The sequence below is a fragment of the Xenopus laevis genome, chromosome 5L (genome assembly GCF_017654675.1).
Source record: "Xenopus laevis strain J_2021 chromosome 5L, Xenopus_laevis_v10.1, whole genome shotgun sequence".
Lineage (NCBI taxonomy): Eukaryota > Metazoa > Chordata > Amphibia > Anura > Pipidae > Xenopus > Xenopus laevis.
The window spans coordinates 60128635-60148683 of record NC_054379.1 but is presented as its reverse complement, the minus strand read 5'-3'; the positions used below and the strand labels follow the sequence as shown (position 1 = coordinate 60148683).

The window sequence follows — 20049 nt, the reverse complement described above, 5'->3', positions numbered from 1 at the left end:
TACCACTTCAAATCCATACCATCCTGCAACAAACGGTTTAGCTGAATCTTATGTCTCGGTTAGACTTGCTGAAACCAGATCTCAATCGTCATGTGAGAAACTACCAGTTTAAAATCAGGGGAGGAGAGAGGAGAACTGAAAATACTTTGGTTTGTGCTACTGCCACATAACAAAAAGTGTCTATGGTACCACTCAAAAAATAAATAAATATTAGATAAGTGAAAATACAAAAATGTATAGTAGAAAAAATAATAGGGAAAAAACACTCACAGTTCACCTCAGTCCCAAGGTGCAAAAACCAAAAGAGAGAGGAGAACCTTGCGGCAGCTTAGTGTTGGGCAAACTGTCTTGGCAAGGAACTACAGAGGGCCTAATAAATGGCTACCAGCAATTGTCACTGCTCAAAGAGGTCCATGCAGTTACACAGCAAAAGTGGCAGGCAATCTATATTGGCGTCATTATATTGACCAGCTACGTAACACTGCATTTACCACTGAGCAAAACCAGACACAAATCCTTGTTGGACTTCCCTATACCAAAGGGGTACCTCTTGAGCCCCAGACTGTGGCATCACCAGAGGTAACAACCCCTGCAAGTCCAACAGAAATGGAAAGTACATACTATGAAGCATCTGTGGAACCTGGTTGTTCCGAGCAACAGTTTCCTTATCAAGAAGAGGGCAACATTTCTAGGTGTTACCCACAAAAAGAGCATCGACCCCCTGTGACTTAACTTATAACCTGTGACTTGTATTAACCATTTTCTTTTTACAGTGTCCATGTTAAGCATTACATCAATTACTCCTGCAGCTACTAGTCTGTGTGTTTCACTATATTCCATGGACACAACAATACTTAAGTCACTTATTTGAATACATTTTCAGTTTTTGTTCAGACCCTACAAAGACTCATCCAGGAAAGCATTCGCAAGTGCAGCACACAAAAAAGTTATACACATAATTTACACCATTCATAAACTTGCACCCGAATATGCTGCTTGTATATTCTTGTACCTGGCATTGGGCATTAATGCCGATGTGTTGCCATTCTGCTTAAAAGGTGGGATAACCAGCAGCTCAATCTCACGTGGACCTGTAGCTTTTTTTAGACAGAGGAGAAACTGCACACAGACACCATGCTGCTCTTGCTTCAAGACAAAACGTTAATGCTTATGTTAAATACATATCGTAACACCGTAACTAAGTGCCTGTAGGGCGCAAAACACATAAGGCCCATGGAGATGTGTAAATTTGAAACTTTACAAATAAATATTGCTTTTACTTCAATTCCCTTGAAGTGAGTGAGTGCCAGATACATTTGTTTTGTTTGCCTTACATTGATGCACCTGCCCAGCCTGTTTTGATGATGTCCACATGAAGGGGAAATATTACATTGGTGAGGAGTCACACTGTTTTAATTCTTTTTGTTGCACTATGTTCCCTCTAATTGTTTTTAACATGTGAAAAAAATATCTTGCATGCACACTTTTAAACCCTTTGTCCAAAAAGTATGTTTCTGTGTAAGGAGCAAGAGAAGTACTACATCCCTAGAGGGCAATATAATTTTTTGTATGTGCTCACCTTAAAATTTGTGTGAGCACATGATTTAGGGCACATTGTATACCACTATATTTTCTGCAATAACATTACAGAGCTGGGCCACAGTATTCCTGGAAAGTTGAACATCCATAATGGTAGAGACCATTGAATGGCGTAACTAGATGTTACTGTGTCCCAAGACAAATTTAATATATGGCCCCAAAACAGTAGTAAGTTCACCTATTCCACCAAGAGGTATTGAAAAAATGCTCATTGGACCCCATGCCCCCTTCAGCTGCCAAGTCCTTTTCCTCTGTAGTTATACCCCTAATATCTCATATTTCTCAATCACTTCACTATCTTGAAAAGCCTTTTAGTACTATGGACACACAGGCTGAAGGCTCTGGTTGTTGTCAGCCTACATATTTTTGCAGGCATAATAGTATCAATTATAACTTATATCAAACTATGCTACATTTATAAAGTAAATCAGAAAACACATGGGAAGTGTGATATACAGCCAATAATAAAAAAAGATAATACAATGATGAAAGGAAAAAAGATTACAAGTTATTTACATGACATATACCAGAACTACATAATTTACTGTTTCAGTATTCACTAACATATTTGAACCAAATCACTGGTTAATTAGCTATGAATCTAGTACAACTGCAGTTATAAAAACTACTTTAAAGATACAATATCAGAAAAGAGAAACAGTAATATATGTTCTTCTCATTTCTAGTTGAATTCTCAGTACTGAATACAATTTGGTTCCTGGTTTATAATGAGGAATTTCCCATTTCCCATATTGAAATACACAGCACTGTGAAAAACTACTTCTAGAAATTCCTGTTCTTCTGTGGATGATTTAACCAAAGGTACTTTTTGATCACTAAAAGTTCTTATATTAGAGTAGTAAGAGTGTAAAAAGTTAGCTAGCTCAAATATTGTAGTTACAGTCATATTAAAAAGTTTGGGAACCCCTCTTAATTCTTTGTGTTGTGTTTATCATTGGCTGAGCTTCCAAAGTAGCAACTTCCTTTTAATATATAACATGCCTTATGGAAACAGTAGCATTTAAGCAGTGACATAAAGTTAATTGGATTACCAGAAAATATGCAATATGCATCATAACAAAATTAGACAGGTGCATACATTTGGGCACCCCAACAGAGACATTACATCAACACTTAGTTGAGCCACCTTTTGCAAATGTAACAACCTCAAGATCCCTCCTATAGCCTTTGATGAGTATTTTTGACCATTCATCCATAACAAAACTCTCCAGTTCAGTTAAATTTGATGGCTGCCGAGCATGGACAGCCTGCTTCAAATCATCCCATAGATTTTCGATGATATTCAAGTCAGGGGGCTGTGACCGCCATTCCAGAATATTGTACTTCTCCCTCTGCATAAATGCCTTTGTAGATTTCAAAGTGTGTTTAGGGTCATTGTCTTGTTGGAATATCCAACCCCTGCGTAACTTTGTGACTGATGCTTGAACATTATGTTGAAGAATTTGTTGATAGTGGATTGAATTCATCCAACCTTCAACTTTAACAAGGGCCCCAGTCCCTGAACTAGCCACACAGCCCCACAGCGTGATGGAACCTCCACCAAATTTGACAGTAGGTAGCGGGTGTTTTTCTTGAAATGTGGTGTTCTTCTTCCGCCATGCAAAGCACATTTGTTATGACCAAATAACTTAATTTTTGTCTCATCAATCCAAAATCCAAATTGACTGTGGCTTGTCTAAATGTGCTTTTACATACAACAAGCTACTGTTTGTGGCATGAGTGCAGAAAGGGCTTCTTTCTCATCAAAGAATTGTAAAACAATGTACAGATGCATCTTGCAGGTTTTTGGAGGTGATCTTTGGGTTGTCTGTAGCCATTCTCACAATCCTCCACATATGGACTGTATTTTTCTTGGCTTGCCAGACCTGGGTACAGAAACTGTGCCTGTGGCCTTCTATTTCCTGATTATATGAAATTGACAGTTTAAACCTCTGAGATAGCTTTTTGTAGCCTTCCCCTAAACCACAATACTTTTTGTAGCCTTCCCCTAAACCATGATACTGAACAATCTTTGAGTTTCTTTGAATATCCCATGTGGTCACTGTTCAGAGGAGAGTCAAACAGAAGCACAACTTGAAATTGGCCACAGTGGACCTGTCACCCAGACACAGAAAGCTGTATAATAAAAGTCCTTTTTAATTAAACATTCTTTTTTAAAGCATTCATATGTGTTGTAAGCTCATTTAGAAATCTCAGCTGTCAATCAAACATTGTCTGCCCTCCTCTATGCCTTAGGCATAGAGGTGGGGAAGACAATTACTTTCACTTTCCATTCAGCACTTCCTAGATGTCACTGCTCTCCACAAATTCCCCCGTTCTCTTCACCATTTAATTGTGTAGCCAGGGCATGGGGATGGACATCCGGTGCCCCATTCTGGTGCACAAACATTTTGAGATGATGCAAGGCTTGCCTTAAAGGAGAAGGAAACCCCCTGGGCGCAAAAACCCTCCCCCCTCCCCTGTGTTGCTTCCCCTCCCTCCTCCCCCCTGGCCTACCTGTCCCGCTGGGCAAATGCCCCTAACTTGTTACTTACCCTTCTACACAGGTCCAGTCCACGGAGTTCACAGAAGCCATCCTATTCCTGCTTTGACCGGCGTTTTGGCACATGCGCAGCAGGAGCTTCGTGACTTTTGGCGCATGTGCTGTAGATCCGTACCGGCGAAATGCTCCTACTGCGCATGCGCCAGTCAAAGCAGGAAGAAGATCGCTTGGAAGAAGATGGCGTCTGTGAACTCCATAAACTGGGACAGGTAGGCCAGGGGGGAGGAGGGAGGGGAAGCAACACAGGGGAGGGGTTTTGCGCCCAGGGGGTTTCCTTCTCCTTTAATAACAGTGCCCACAAAATGGCTCCTGCCTGATTGCTATAATTATGAATTCCGAAGACTGAAGGAAACAAAATTCAAATAATTCACAGCCAGTTTTTCACATTTGATTTAATTTCATACAACTGTTGCCACCTTTTCTGTGGCATAATACTGGTCTTCAGCCAGAGGTTGGGGTGATGTCCCTTGGAGGTGGGGGGATAATGTGATGGAGTGGTATAATGGGTCAAAAGGATGGGGAAGTGGACAGAGCAAAGGCAGTGCAATCTTTTTAAAGGGAAGAGGGTCTGGGAAGGGAAGGATTTACAGGATTCTACAAATTTACCTGCAAGAAAATTGCCTACAGTAGGAAGGGATTATTTGATCAATTTCTCATTTAGTTAGGTCCATGACATTACACTTTGCTGCAGACTTGGTCTATTATCTGTATAAATATTGACTGATTTGGCTATTCACTGGCAAAGCCAAACAACATTTATCTAGAAATGGGAGGAAGGTACACTTCCTGTTGATGTCGTATACACAACCAGATAGAGAAGCAAAGGCAGACCACATTTTCTCTCCTGCAAAATCAAAAGCAGTCTGTTGGAATCACATACTGTCAAAGTTACGTCAAAGTGGTCCCATCTTCTTCTCCATCATATTGTTGCACATACAGTATTGCAATGTCAGCTTTAGACCCAGAGACTTGAAGTTTAAACTTTTCACCAACAGCATATTTTCCAAAAACACATTCATTAACTGTTAAGCAATTTTAAAAGGAGAAGGAAAGTTACGGAGGCTGCGGAAATTAGCTGCAATAGAGCAAGCTAGAATGCTATATTTATTCTGTAGAATGCTTTACTATACCTGAGCAAAAAGCTCTAGAAGCTCTCTGTTTGTTTAGGATAGCAGCTGTAGTATTAGCTTGGTGTGACATCACTTCCTACCTGAGTCTCTCCCTGCTCACTTATAGCTCTGAGCCCAGATTACAGCAGAGGAGGGAGGGGGGAAGAGGAGCAAATTGAGCATGCTCGCGCCCGGGCCAAGGAGGTTTAAGCTAAACGCAGGAAAGGGGAAATTTACTTTCCTCCAAAAATCCCCTAGTGCTGCCGTCGCCGCACTTAGCCAGGCGTAGATTCGTCAAGGCTGCGCAAATTCACGAAGATCCGAAGTTGTGCACAGGTTACCGAACGCTTGCAAAGTTGCGCAAGTGATAGTACAATCAGCCGTTCAAAGTTAAAACGATAGCGAAGGCTAATTTGCATACGGCACCAAATTTAAAAATTAATGGACATGTATGCTGCAGCACACATTACACTACACAATCCCAGGGAAAGTTAATAAAAGTATATAGGGGTGTCCTTATGCCCTACACATGTGCCCACAGTATAGTTAAGGTGCCATATGTTATAAAATGTAGGGGGGAGGTGGGCACCCTTTTAGCCTATCACCCTATAAAAAAAGTAAAACACGCCTGCGTTTTTTAGGGACTTTTTTTTTTAACCTGCCGAAGTCAACTCTTGCGAAAGAAGTAACGCTCATAGAAAAAAATTTAGTCAATTTGCGTAATTTTGCCCCAGAGTGCAACTTTGCCAGGCGTTAGGCTGTTAGTAAATTGGCAAAATGACGTCACGCTGGCGAGTTTTCACCAGCATTGGCCACTTTGCCGTTTAGTAAATTTGCCCCGAAGTCGGATACAGAAGCCCATGTGTACACAATAGAAGGAAAGAAATGCAGTGTTTCGTTTGACAGAGGACTCAGAGCAGCACTACTTTGAGGGTTTACTGGTATATTTAGGTGGACCTTTCTGATGAGGCTTACTTAGTTTTAACCTTTTCCTTCTCCTTTAAGCATTTAATTTACTAAGTTTGTTACCATCACAAATTAGTCATTAACATACATACTTAATTCTGGGGTTCATTTTGGGATGTAATCAATAAAATATGTGAGAACATATTTTCATTTTTTGTCCAGTCAGGGTCGGACTGGTCTGCCGGTCCCGGGAAAAAACCCGGTGGGCCCCTAGGCTCTACCTTAGTTAACTTGCGGTGGCTTGCCTTAATAAAATTATTTATAATCTGTGCAGTCCGGGTGAACACTTATGCAGCTTCAGGCTATTTGGGCTTCACTAAAATCAGAATTGTTTCAGCCCACCACCTCCCGCTGCTGTGTCCATCAGTCTATTTGCTTTTGCCCATAGTTGCTGCCAGTACCTTGCTCTGGACTCTAGTTGGAGCCGAGGGCCAGAGGCTCCTGTTATCACGTGACTGTGCTATGCTGCGCAGAGCCGGGCCAAGCCAGGCAGGCGCCCTAGGCAGCATGCCTGGTTGCTGCGCCATCTGGGTGCACGCATGCGCGCAAGCAAGGCAATTGTGCGCATGCGTGAAAAGACACGCGTGCGCATGCGCGAAAAGACGCGCGTGCGCATGCGCGAAAAGACGCTCGCGTGCAAGCGCAAATATATCAACTTCCGCGAATAGAACAAGTGGCTGGTCGGCAGAGAAGGGACCTGACTATGGGTAGAAGTAAGTACGTGCCTGGTGCCCCTCCACCTCTGCGTTCCAGGCACGTGCCTACTCTGCCTACCCCTAGTTCCGGCCCTGATGCTGCGCCTCAGTGGATTTGCCCCAGTGCCATCCTACTGTGAATGCTGGGGTTATTATACATGAATTTGCCCCGATGCCATCCTACTGTGAATTCTGGGGTATTATACATGGAATTGCACTGTGCCATCCTACTGTGAATTCTGGGGGCATTATACATGGATTTGCCCCTGTGCCATCCTACTGTGAATGCTGGGGGTATTATACATGAATTTGCACCTGTGCCATCCTACTTTGAATGCTGGGGGTATTATACATGGATTTGCCCCCGTGCCATCCTACTGTGAATTCTGGGTTATTATACATGGATTTGCCCCTGTGCCATCCTACTATGAATTCTGGGGGTATTATACATGGATTTGGCCCTGTGCCATCCTACTGTGTACAGTGCCATCCTAGTACCACTGATTTTAGTTTTGAAGTCTTAAGCAAGTGGACAGAATGGGGAAGGGAAGAGATCTGTAAATAAGTGTAGATCAAAATTGTGAAGGTTTTGTACAGTGTAAATATATGTGTGCAGCAGGTTTGTTTCACTAAGCAGAGGCTGATCTATACGACAACAGTGCAGTTCTGTAGAAGCAAAAGTCTGGTTTTGACCAGGATTTGCACCGTGGGCACTCACACGTACATGACTTTTTGTGAATCCTGATTCAGTTGTATGTCAAGTTTGCATTATTCACGGTGGTGAGTGTGTTAAAAGGAAGAGAGGTAGTTACATTAAAACAGGAGATGGTGGATATAAGAGTGAGTCAAAAGAGGAAACATGAAATATATAAATACTTTGTAGATATGGTATATGTGTGTCTGGGGAAATACAAAATGGGAACAAGGAGCTAATGGCAGTTGAATGTAGGCACATTATAATTAGAGAGAAAAAGGGGAATTTGTGAGCAGAATCTAATAATATAAAGAAAAAACAATTAAGGGCATTACCACTGAAGTATATATGGGAATCAGAACACAGGAATAAGAAGAAGCTTAGATACAAAAGAGACATTAAGATTGCTAATGGGTAACTAAACCATCAAAAATGATAAAGGCGTGTCAAAGGGAAGGAAATATGCCAAGCAGCAAATCTGTAAGGGACTGGTCCAGGTCGGTATATGAAAGCAATATAAAGTGAAAAAAAGCCAAATTAAGAACTGTTAAAGGAGGGAAATGACAGAAATAGGGCAAAGAGAAGAAATTATACTGTGCAATAGTTAGGGAGAAGCAGGGGCGATCCTGGCCCCTCCGCTGCCTGAGGCAGCAGCAGTTGCTGCTGCCCCCCCTCCCCCGGAAATTCACTCTTAAAGTACCAGGAGCAGCATTTTTGCTGCCCCTGGTACCTAGTGGGGCGCTGCTGCCTGAGGCGACGGCCTCAACTTGCCTCATTGGCGAAGCACCCCTGGGGAGAAGGACACCTACCCCAACTCCTTACCTGTCTCCCACAATCCAAATTAGGTGAAATCTGTAGAAGAAATCCAGGTTTAGTTATAGCAAGCAGGTTAAAGGGGTGGTTCACCTTTATGATAACTTTTAGTATGTTTAGGATGGCTAACTCTAACCAACTTTTCAATTAGCCTTTATTTATTTTTTTTATAGTTTTTTCATTATTTGCCTTCTACTTTCTACTTCTACTCTTTCCAGCTTTTAAATGGGGGTCACTGACACCATCTAAAAACAAAAGCTCTGTAAGGCTACACTGTTATTGTTATTGCTACTTTTTATTACTCATCTTTCTATTCAGGCCTCTCCTATTCATATTCCAGTCTCTTATTCAAATTGATGCATGGTTGCTAGGGTAATTTGGACTCTAGCAACCAGATAGCTGGAAATACAAACTTGAGAGCTGCTGAATAAAAAGCTAAATAACTCAAACATCACAAATAATAAAAAATAAAGAATAGTTGCAAATTGTCTCAGTCTCTACATCATACTAAAAGTTAAGTGCTGGAAGGTGAACAACCCATCTATAGTGGCTGTTCACCTTTGAGTTTTTTCAGTTCAGTTGGTTTCATATAGTTCACCATAAAAACTTTTTCCAGTTACTTTATAATTTCTATTTGTAACCATTTTTCTAATATTGATGTTTAAAAAAATGTTATGTCTTTCTGAAGCAGCTCTGGGAGGGGGTGTCGCCAACTGTTCTAAATTGCTACATTAGGTTATTTATATTTGGCCCTGCTGCGCAGAATCCTTGAGCTTCATTAGGCAGCTGTTAGAATTGATACAATAGTTGCTAATATTCCACAGATGTTACTGAGAAAAGTATCAACTAATGTAGCAAATTGTAACAGTTTACAATGTGCACCTGGATTACTAAACTGACAGACTGAAACACCAGAGACAGGAAAATTAAACGTTAAAAAGTAAAAAAAAGAAAATATTGAAAGCAATTTAAAAAAGTCTATATTTCTGGTGAACAATCTGAAAACAACTGAACTGAAAAAAACTTTGGATGATGAACAACCCTAGAGGAAAACTAGGTGAAAAAAATGGAGGGGGTTTGTATGTGTTAAGAGGAAGAAGATATTAAATAGAGTTTCTTAAAATTTCAGGGGAGTGGTAAGGTCAGAGGAGTAGAGAAAGCATGACATTTCTATATACCATTATGTTTTTTTATAGATTTAGGCTAGTGGCAACAGGTCCGGACTGAGAATTAAAATAGGCCCTGGCATTTCAGGTACACAGAGACCCAATCAGCCTATATAGAGGCCCAAACAGCCCACCACCAGCCCACTAAATACTGCCTTTCTATGGGACCTTATACCAGCCATTCTGGCATTAGCCAGAAGCCACAGATTGCCAGTCCAGGCCTGAGTGGCACACATAGTGTGCTGTACCTGTGGCAGATATCAACACAAAAACACAAAAGTGTGCATTTTTTGCATTAAAATCTGCTGTGTATGTGCTGACGCGTCTGTGCTATGCTTGTCAGACAAGACAGGCAGACTGGAGCATATTGTATTGTCTTTGCTAGAGCATCTATAAAGAAAACACTTTGGAACAATTTGCAAAGCAGATGGCCCATAGTAGAATGCCTGAACATAAAGGTAAGCAATCAAAACTATAAATAAGAATAAAACTGAACTCTCACAGCCTATCTAGACGTTGGCAGCAGGCTAGACATGCAGCACATTTCACCCCATGTATGTCCCATGTAAAATCTATGACGCTGCCTGCACAATGGTATTATTGTCAGTGCTCACAGTATATATACACATCGGTTTATGTGCCTTGTTTGTAGGATTACAACCACTGGATGTACATAATGTGAACACAACTTACCCCTAAATAAATGCTGTGACAGACACATTTTCCAACTTCTGTGCCTACAGATTCTTCTTGTATATAGCCCATAAGAATGATAGAGCAAAGCCAGAGCAGAGCATTGATGATGACGGAGGAATATTGGGACCCGTCAGGAAAAAAAGGAAGGAGTGATTGCATTACTGAGATTGCAGAGAGGAGAATGAATTGGTAAGGCAGGACCTGTCAGCACAAAGTAAGCGAAGATCACACAAGTATTACCAGCAGTGAGAGAAATGCGTTAAGAATTTCTTGGCAATACGGAGATGTAAGAGGTCGGAGAGAGTACAGTGGCCCCCGGGCAAATGCCCCCTTTTGCCCGTTTATTAATGTGGCCCTAATAGCATGAGTTAGTATGGCCCTTTATGTAACAGAGAACAATAAATATAAGACAAAATCGTTAATTTTTATTGTTTTTAGACTACTATTCTAAATGTGTGCAAGAGACTGCGGGTTGATTTTGTCAGAATGCCTGGAACTAAACTGCTGAGCCAGCCCTCCGTGAATGATGCAGAGCTCCGGTCATGTGCTACGGGCGTCACTCGGCCTCTCAACGAGGAAGTGCTGCTTTTGCTTTCATGTTTAATTTATGGTTCATTTTTCTTCTATTGATAGTATGATGAGGATGACATTTTCTAAGAGCAGTATGGGGAGCTTTCTACAGACACCTTGACTACAACATAACATCATGGATGTTTTATTTCTGACATCTAGGAACGAGATGGAATCCCCTGCTTGGGATGCAACAAAAAACGATTCATTGCCACCCACTTTGACCCCCGCTGTTCCACCGTATGTGAAGCTGGGTCTCACTACTGTGTATACCATCTTCTACCTGCTGCTGTTTGCCTTCGTTTATGTGCAGTTATGGCTGGTCCTGCACTACAAGCACAAAAGGTTCAGCTATCAGACTGTATTCCTCTTCCTTTGCCTGCTCTGGGCGTCCCTCCGGGCCGTGCTTTTTTCCTTCTATTTCAGGAACTTTGTTGAGGCCAACAGACTGGGAGCTTTTACTTTTTGGCTCCTTTATTGTTTCCCGGTTTGTCTGCAGTTCTTCACCCTGACCCTGATGAATCTCTACTTTGCCAGGGTAAAGTATACTTATTTCATCCTCAATTTGTGGCAAAACAGTTAAAGTGTATCCAGGTTAGCTATCACTGGGCACCAAAAACATTTTAATAATGAAAACTTTAGTAATCATTACATCAAAAACAAATCCTTACACTTAAAGGGGTTGTTCATCTTTGTGTAAACGTTTAGTATTATGCAGACTGGGATATTCTGAAACACTTTGCAATCAGGGGCGCTTCGCCATTAGGTACCAGGGGCAGCAAAAATGCTGCTCCTGGTACTTTAAGAGCTAATTTCCGGGGGAGGGGGGGCAGCAGCAACTGCTGCTGCCTCAGGCGGCAGAGGGGCCAGGATCGCCCCTGTCACGCATTTTCCCTCCCCTCCCTTAATTTGCATATGCAAATTCGAATTTGGTTCAGCCTGGCAGAAGGATTCGGCTGAATCCAAAACCTGCTTAAAAAGACAGAATCCCCACTTTAAGGAACATATAAAATAGGCCTTGATAAGGCTTAGTGAGTGTACAATATATTGGCTACTCTTAAGCTGGCCATAGATGCAAAGATCCGATCGTTCGAATCCTCGAACAATTGGACTTCTCCATCTCCCGACCTGCCACTAACCATTCATATCAAATAAAGTAGAAAAGAACAGATCAGCCGATGTTCTGCCCCTGACAGCAATCATACGAAAGTTATGTACAACAAAAGCTAGTGACAGTCTCCCACTGAAAATCGTACGATCGGCAATACATGCAGAGATATTATCGACAGCCGACAGAAATCTTTTAACCTGTCTGATCGACCAAACGACCGATCGGGACTCTCCACACTCAGTCCGAAAATTGCACGAATCCTTGATTCGTATGATCGGATCTTTGTATCTATGGCCAGCTTTAATGGATTGCCTGAAATTTAAAGGAATAGTTCAGTGTGAAAATCACTGGGTAAATAGATAGGCTGTGCAAAATAAAAAATGTTTCTAATATAGTTAGTTAGCCAAAAATTTAATATATAAAGGCTTGAGTGAACAGATGTCTAATAAAACAGCCAGAATCCAACTTCCTGCTTTTCAGCTCTATAACGCTGAGTTAGTCAGCGACTTGAAGGGGGGGTCACATGGTACATTTTTGTTCTGTGAGTTTGTAATTGATCCTCAGCATTCAGCTCAGATACAAAAGCAACAGATATGACCCATGTGGCTCCCCCTCAAGTCTCTGATTGGACAAGATAACAGCTCCCTGGTAGATCTAAGAATAGGACTCAATAGTAAAATCCAGCTCCCACTGCGACACATTCAGTTACATTGAGTAACAACAGCCTGCCAGAAAGCAGTTCCATCTAAAAGTGTTGGTTCTTTCTGAAAGCACATGACCGGGCAAAATGACCTGAGATGGCTGCCTACACATCAATATTACAGATAAAAAAAATACACTTGCTGGTTCAGGAATGAAATTTTATATTGTAGGGTGAATTATTTGCAGTGTAAACAGTGTAATGTAGAAATAAAAACGACATCACAAAAATCAGGACAGAATCACTTTAAAGGAGAAAGTAAGTGTAAATAAGGGGGCCAAATTGGTGCTTGCTAAGAAGAACCCCGGACAGGTGCAGTTTTCTGCTAACAGGAGCACTGCTCCAGGCCATCAGGTAAGTGATTACAGTGACTGGGGGTGCTTAACATTCAGCGCCCAGATTTACATTTTACTTCTACTTTAAATGATTTTTGTAGATTTAAAGTATGGTGATCTAAATTACAGAAAGACCCCTTATCCATGAAACCCCCAGGTCCTGTGCATTCTGGATAATGGGACCCATACCTGTCCTATGCAAATGTTAGGTATCAAAAAAGGATTTAACCCAGCAGAGCAATGGAGAACAAGAAACAGTATTTTTAGTGTGATATGGCAGTGGTCCTGGCATGTACACTAAGAGCCCTATAACATTATGACATGTTAAGATTTTACACTTTACACTTTGCTTTTCCTTTACCCAAAACAGTGTATAATAATGTGAAAAGTGGTGTAGTACAGTATGTAGTACCGGTTTACTACTGCTCTAAAAGTTATAGGGACTTTTTGTTCCTGGTACTCATCTATTTCCTTTTTGGCAAACAAGATACAAGTAAATGGTTAGAAATAAGAACATTTTGCTATGAAAAACATTTCTTCAGTCATGTGGAACATTTCTTTTCAGTCATGTGGAAAATCAGACCAGTCTTTCTGTTGAGGTTGACATAAATGTCATGATTGGGGGTAAGGTTGAAAATGGCCAACCTGCATGAGCATACCAGTCCATCTATGGAATTGTTCAATATAAAAATAAAAGCTGGGTAAATGGATAGGCTGTGCAAAATAAAAAATGTTTCTAATATAGTTAGCCAAAAATGTAATGTATAAAGGCTGGAGTGATTGATGGCTATAATAACAGCCAGAACACTACTTTCTGCTTTTCAGCTCTCTTGGTTTCCACTGGTTACCCTAGTGACTAAGCAGTAACCAATCAGTGACGTGAGGGGGGGCACATGGTCATAACTGTTGCTTTTGAAACTGAGCTGAATGCTGAGGATCAATTGCAAACTCAATAAACAGTTATGTCTCATGTGGTCCCTCTTCAAGTCGCTGACGAACTCCTAGTTACAGAGCTGAAAAGCAGGAAGTTGGAATCTGGCTATTATGTTTGACATCCAGTCACTCCAGACTTTTATACATCACATTTTTGCCTAACTAACTATATTAGAAACATGTTTTATTTTGCCTATCTGATTATCCAGTTTTTAGTTTTACACTGAACTTTTCCTTTAAGATTGTATTTCACGTTGTATACATATCAATAAAGCATATATAATTTACATGTAATTTTGTCAAAAAGCTGTCCATGCTAGGCCAGTCTTTATGGATTAACCTAAAACCTGGGCAATTAATTTCTGGCCAGCTTGTACAGTTCTCCTATCGATCAGCCCATAGCGTAAATGGATGGATACCTTATATGGGACAATACGCATATATGGCCATGTTTGGATTGTTCTGTTTGTTGGGACTTCAGTGGATTTTCAACCCTCTCCATTACATATACTTTGTTGCCAGCGAAAATAGTAGGGGTAATATTGCTGATGTCCCATTTCCACCTGAACCCCCAGAAAAGGTATTGTGAAGTAAATTACACTGGTAGACAGGAGACTATATTGGTTTTATGGTTTGACTTTTTCTGGAAAAAAAAATACCATCCTTCCTATATTTTTATCTTCCATTTGCATCAAGCATCATTTTTCTGGCTAAGCTGGTAAAATAATGGTCTTATTTCTTAAGGTGGCCATGCAGTGGGTGATAAAAGATGCCAAATTGGTCCATCCAGACTGAGTCAGCATATTATTGCCCTTTGTATGGGGTCCTTAGACTGTCATGCCTTACTGATATTGATAGCTTTGATAGTCCTGTCAGCTGAGAAGTTCATTGACATGTTAATGTGGTCCTCATCCTACTGATTTATGTAGGCTCCAGTGCATAAGTAGTTTATTTATAGACTGAGGAATAAACTCCAAATATGATTTGGTAACAAGCCTACACATACTGTAGCTCAGAGGTGTCCAAACTTTTTGCAACGAGGGCCAGATTTGGTGAGGTGAAATTGTGTGGGGGCCGACCATTCAGTGATTCTTTGAACCATTAACATTATTTAACTCATCTAAACAAGGAATCGCATAGCACTTCTGTCTGGGGCCTGGAAATGATCTGCACTTGGCGTTTCAGCACTTAAGCCACATGCTTCAACAAAATTATCCAACCCCAAGAGAAAACAGCTACACCAGGCATGTCCAAAGTCAGGCCTTGGGCACGTCAGTACGTCTATTGCACCTTCAGCCCTAAAGAAGTATGTGAGAGTGGTGCATCACTACATGCCAGTACGTGTCTATTGCTAACACCTTCAGCACACAGGCAGCAGTATAGACCAAGTAGAAGATCATTTCACTAATGTGCCCAAATATTACTGCTACGGCTATGCGATTACTGATTGCACTATGCTGGCGGGCCGCATTATTATTAATTTCATGATGGAGGCTGAGGGCCGGTGTAAATTTGAAAATGGGCCACAATTGGCCCCCGGGCCTGACTTTGGACATGCCTGCTGTAGCTGTTTTCTCTGGGGGATGGATAATTTTGTTGAAGCATGTGGCTTAAGTGCTGAAACCCCAAGTGCAGAGCATTTCCAGGCCCCAGACAGAAGTGCTATTTGAAAAAATGAGCACTGAGGGACACACACTTGCTCGCTGACTACCCACCGCCAGCCCCCGCACCCCCCCCCAAGTGCGCCATTTAGTTACTTTGGGAGACAGCAGCAAGAATATTGCTGGCGTGGATTGGTTTTGGGTTGGCAGGGTCCACTGGGGTTTTCCCTGGTGTCCCTCTGGCCCGGTCTGACCCTGGTGATTGTCAATATATCTAGTAATTGTATCACTATATAAAGTTGAACCAAATATATAGAACATACATTTAATAAATAAAACAAGGTAAAACCAAGGTCTTTTTGACTGTTACACCTGCTTTATTTCTCAATACACTTGAATTTTATGCAAGAAATACTTCAATCTTCTTAGTTGGACAGCTGGTTAGAACTGGCTTTAAAGTAAAAAAAAAAAAACAAACAAAACTTGTCATTGCACAACCACACTTTTTCCGGTTCATACTGATGTGATTGTATGACAGGCTTATGGTGTTTTTCCTTATAAGGGATATTTCTATAATTTGAATAACCATATCTTTAACCCTTTCCCTCCCAGCTGATTTGTCCTAAATGTGAACATCTACTCCCAAGCAGTTTCTAGACATTTTGTATTCTTTCATTTTAAGGGCCTTTCCTGGGGGGTCTTTTAGTTCACACAGGAAAACAATATATTGTTTTTTTCAGGACAAACTGAGCTTTCAAATATGCTAGAATTGTTTCCATGTATAAATAGATATAGGCTTCTTAGTGTTTAATAAAATTAAAAAAATCATGTTTCACATAGTACAATCACATATATCAGAATCATAATTTATTTTATTTATGAGAACACAGCAGATTTGGAAAGGTACATGTCTCCTGAACGCACCAATACCAAATATATATAGTTTTATGGGGATTTCTCACATCTATAGATCAAAATCTCTAAGCAGGACACTGCCAAATTTAAAAAGCACCGCTCCACAACACAGCATACTACTCCACTAACAGTAGGTTTACCCTAGAAAACTACGCATTATTAGAAAGAGCAGGTTCTGGCAAATCAAAAATGGGTAAATATATCTATGTACGCCAAACTACCAAGTTGCAACTCTTTCCTAAAGTTATAATTTTTATAGAAATTGGTGAATTTTTTGAAAAATTACCTCAAAGCTTCCGATCTACAGCATCATATCTCCCACACATCATTAGGTACCAATGTAAAACACTCTAACTATTAGTGCCGGGAGTCCACTGAACAGTTTGATGCCCAATATGTATAGGTTTACCTAAGCATGTGGCATATAGGGGACCCAAAATATAGACACCCCATTTGAGCTATCAGTTCTGTAATTCCAGATACTGCTAAATCAAGACTCCCCATATGGTCTGTCATTTCAGGTGTTGCAAAATCAACACATTTACATAGTTTGGGGGGGGGGGGCAAAGATAGAAAAATGTACTTTCACCCTAGAAAACCATGGGCCAAATTCACTAAAGCGCGAAGTGGCTAACGCTAGCGCAAATTCGCCAGTGTGACGTCATTTCGTTACATCGCAATTTACTAAGGGGTGCTGGCGTAAATTCGCTAGTGAATTGTACCTACTCTAGTGCTACTTCGCACCCTTACGCCAGGCAAAGTTGCGTTATGGCGAAGGGACGTAACTATGCTAATTCACTAACTTGTGCCTTTTACTGAATGTTACCTCTTGTGCCAGACTTGCTTTCGCCACCTCAGACCAGGCGAAGTGCAATAGAATAGATAGGGCTTGCTTCAAAAATAGTTAAAAAATTCCCAAAAAACCCTGGTGTCTTTTACTTTTTTAAGGGTGATAGGCTGAAAAAGATCGTAAATTTTTTTGGGGGTACCCTCCTTCCCCCCACATTTCCTAACATATGGCACCAAAACTATACAGTGGGCACATGTATAGGGCAAAATAACAACTCTATTTTATTCTATAAAGCTTTCCCAGGCTTGTATAGTGTAATGTACTTGCTAATACATATACGTCCATTGTACTTTAACTTGGCGCCGTATGCAAATTAGGCATCGCTAGCATAACTTCGCTTTGCTTGACGAATTAACGCTAGCGCAACTTCGATACCTTTCGCCTCTCTGAGCGCAACTTGGATTTTAGTGAATTAGCGGCGCCCTGTTGAAACTTCGCCTGGCAAAGTGCGGCGAAGGCGTCGCTAGCGTATTTGCGGCGCTTAGTGAATTTGCCCCCATATCTTTTCGGATAGTACACATTGGGTATGCATGTCTTTCTACTCCAAAGCACTAAGCTGCAAACCTTTCCTAAATTTGTAGATTTTGCTGACATTTCCAAAAATCACCTCAAAATTTCCACTCTGCAGCATTGTATTTCCACACATACTTTTAGTTATCATGGCAAATCACCACAAATATGAAAGCCTGGGGTCTTCTGAACAGTTTTATACCTGATATGTATAGGTTTACCTAAGCACATGGCATATAGGGGCCTCAAAATGAAGACCCCCCATATTGTCATAGTTTTGGGGGGGGGCAGAGGTAGAAAAAAGTATGTTCACCCCAGAAAACCATATATTTTCGGAAAGTGCACATTCCCCTGAATCCAAATTGGGTGCATGTCTTTCTACTCCTAAGCATCAAGCTGCAAACCTTTCCTAAATTTGATTTCTGAAAAGCGCCTAAAATATTGCAATTGGCCGCATTTATCTCACCCAATTTCTTACATAGATCTGGAAAACACCCTCTATATTGATGCCATTGGTTTACAGAAAAGTTTATGCATAGATAAACTAAAGCAGCTGGCATATACGGACCCCAAATAAAAAAAAAAGTGCATATGAATTTTCTCTGCTGCCAATTTGCCTTCTGTGAACAAAGGACCAAAGTCATGCACGAACAAGATCCTTAATGGGGCCAGGTGAGTGTTCTATCCCGTTTCACCGACGATCCACTCTGGTCACGTGGATAATAAAGACAAAGTGATAATGGCGCACACATCGGTAGTATTCTTGGGATAGATCCAAAAATATATATGAAAGACTGTATAAAATCTTTTCCTTTATTAATGAAAATGATTAAAACCACAAGATCCAAAGTAACAAGGCAGGGGAGTGCATGGCTCTACGCGTTTCGTGACTAGCAAGTCACTTCATCAGAAGCCAAAAGTGCCCCCTGCTGACAACATATTTGTACCTATTCAGTTGATTAGATAAGTAAAAACACCAGATAATGAATCCCAATATAAAAAACATATGATAGTCACTTTTTGTACAAATCCCAAATCACAGACATATGAAAAAATATATATATGTAAGAATATAAGGAAATGTGTATACAAACAATATAGTCATAGTCATAATAATGATAAATTCAAACCATATGTAGAAAAATAGTAATGTTAAAGTAAATATAAATATAAATCGATGTCGGAAATGAGGTTACTTAAACAGAACATGACAAAGTACCTAGAGAAAATGATGATATCAAGACAATGCCATAGTAGGTAAAGAAAGAAATAAAAAAGAGGAAAATGGGAAAGGAAAAGAAATAAATGAAGACAAAAATAATGATCGAAAGAGATTAGAACATGTACATGTAGAGGTATGTGGGGTAGGAAGGTAGTGCGGAAAATGAAAAAATGAAAAAATGAAAAATACAAAATATAAAGGATCTATAATAATAGAAATCTGGTCTAAGGGACTATTAAGGTTCTAGTCTATGAAACAATTAAGTTCCCATTCCCTGTTAAGACCCCTAGGTGTCACTGTGTCTAGAGAAAAGATCCAATATGCTTCTTTCTTCAGAAGAGCTTTTTCTACATCTCCCTTCCTAGTACCCAGAACCACTTTATCTATAACCTGAAATGAAATAGATTTTCTGCCTCCATGTTGTTCTATCAGATGTTTAGCTATAGCTGAACTCCTGTCACCCTTCCTTACTCCATTCATGTGTTCAGAGATACGTTTCCTAACAGGTCTATTCGTTTTGCCTACGTACTGTAAACCGCAGACGCAAGTGGCCAAATATACCACATCTTTAGTCCCACAATTGGCGTAAAATCTAATGTCATACTTGTGTGAGTTATTCCTAGAGACAAAGGTTTTTGACGGATACATCACATTGCAAGCCTGACATCGCGATCTACCACATCTATACGAACCCTTCACACTCAGCCAATTGGATGGACCCATTAATTTTTCTTCTAGGAATAAACTTGGAGATAGAGATGAACCAATTGTTTTACCTCTTGTAAAAATGAAGCCAGGTTGAGAAGGTATTAGACCTCGAAGAACCGAATCTTGCATCAGAACACTCCAATGCTTACGTACAATTTTCTTTAAAAGGGGAGTATCATTGGAGTATGTAGTCACTAACTTGGGAAAATCGGCCTGATTGGATACAGATCTATTCTTAAGTCCATCCGACCTATTTTTACAGGAATACCTAAAGTCCTGTTTTCTAAATTTAT

At 40.6% G+C, this 20049-nt stretch overlaps 2 protein-coding genes across 2 annotated transcripts in view; one reads left to right on the top strand and one right to left on the bottom strand.

Annotated features, from left to right (window-relative positions):
* The window catches only part of nid1.L (nidogen 1 L homeolog), a 250909-nt gene extending 240548 nt beyond the window's left edge, over positions 1–10361 (bottom strand). The window contains exon 1 of the mRNA XM_041562803.1: positions 10299–10361. The gene's annotated coding sequence lies outside the window, so the exon portion shown is untranslated. The remainder of the gene's footprint in view (positions 1–10298) is intronic.
* A 521-nt stretch (positions 10362–10882) lies between these two features.
* Positions 10883–20049, top strand: part of gpr137b.L (G protein-coupled receptor 137B L homeolog) — a 34050-nt gene continuing 24883 nt past the window's right edge. The window contains exon 1 of the mRNA NM_001093524.1: positions 10883–11409. Within this exon, the coding sequence (NP_001086993.2) occupies positions 11008–11409 (402 nt within the window). The 5' untranslated portion in view covers positions 10883–11007. The remainder of the gene's footprint in view (positions 11410–20049) is intronic.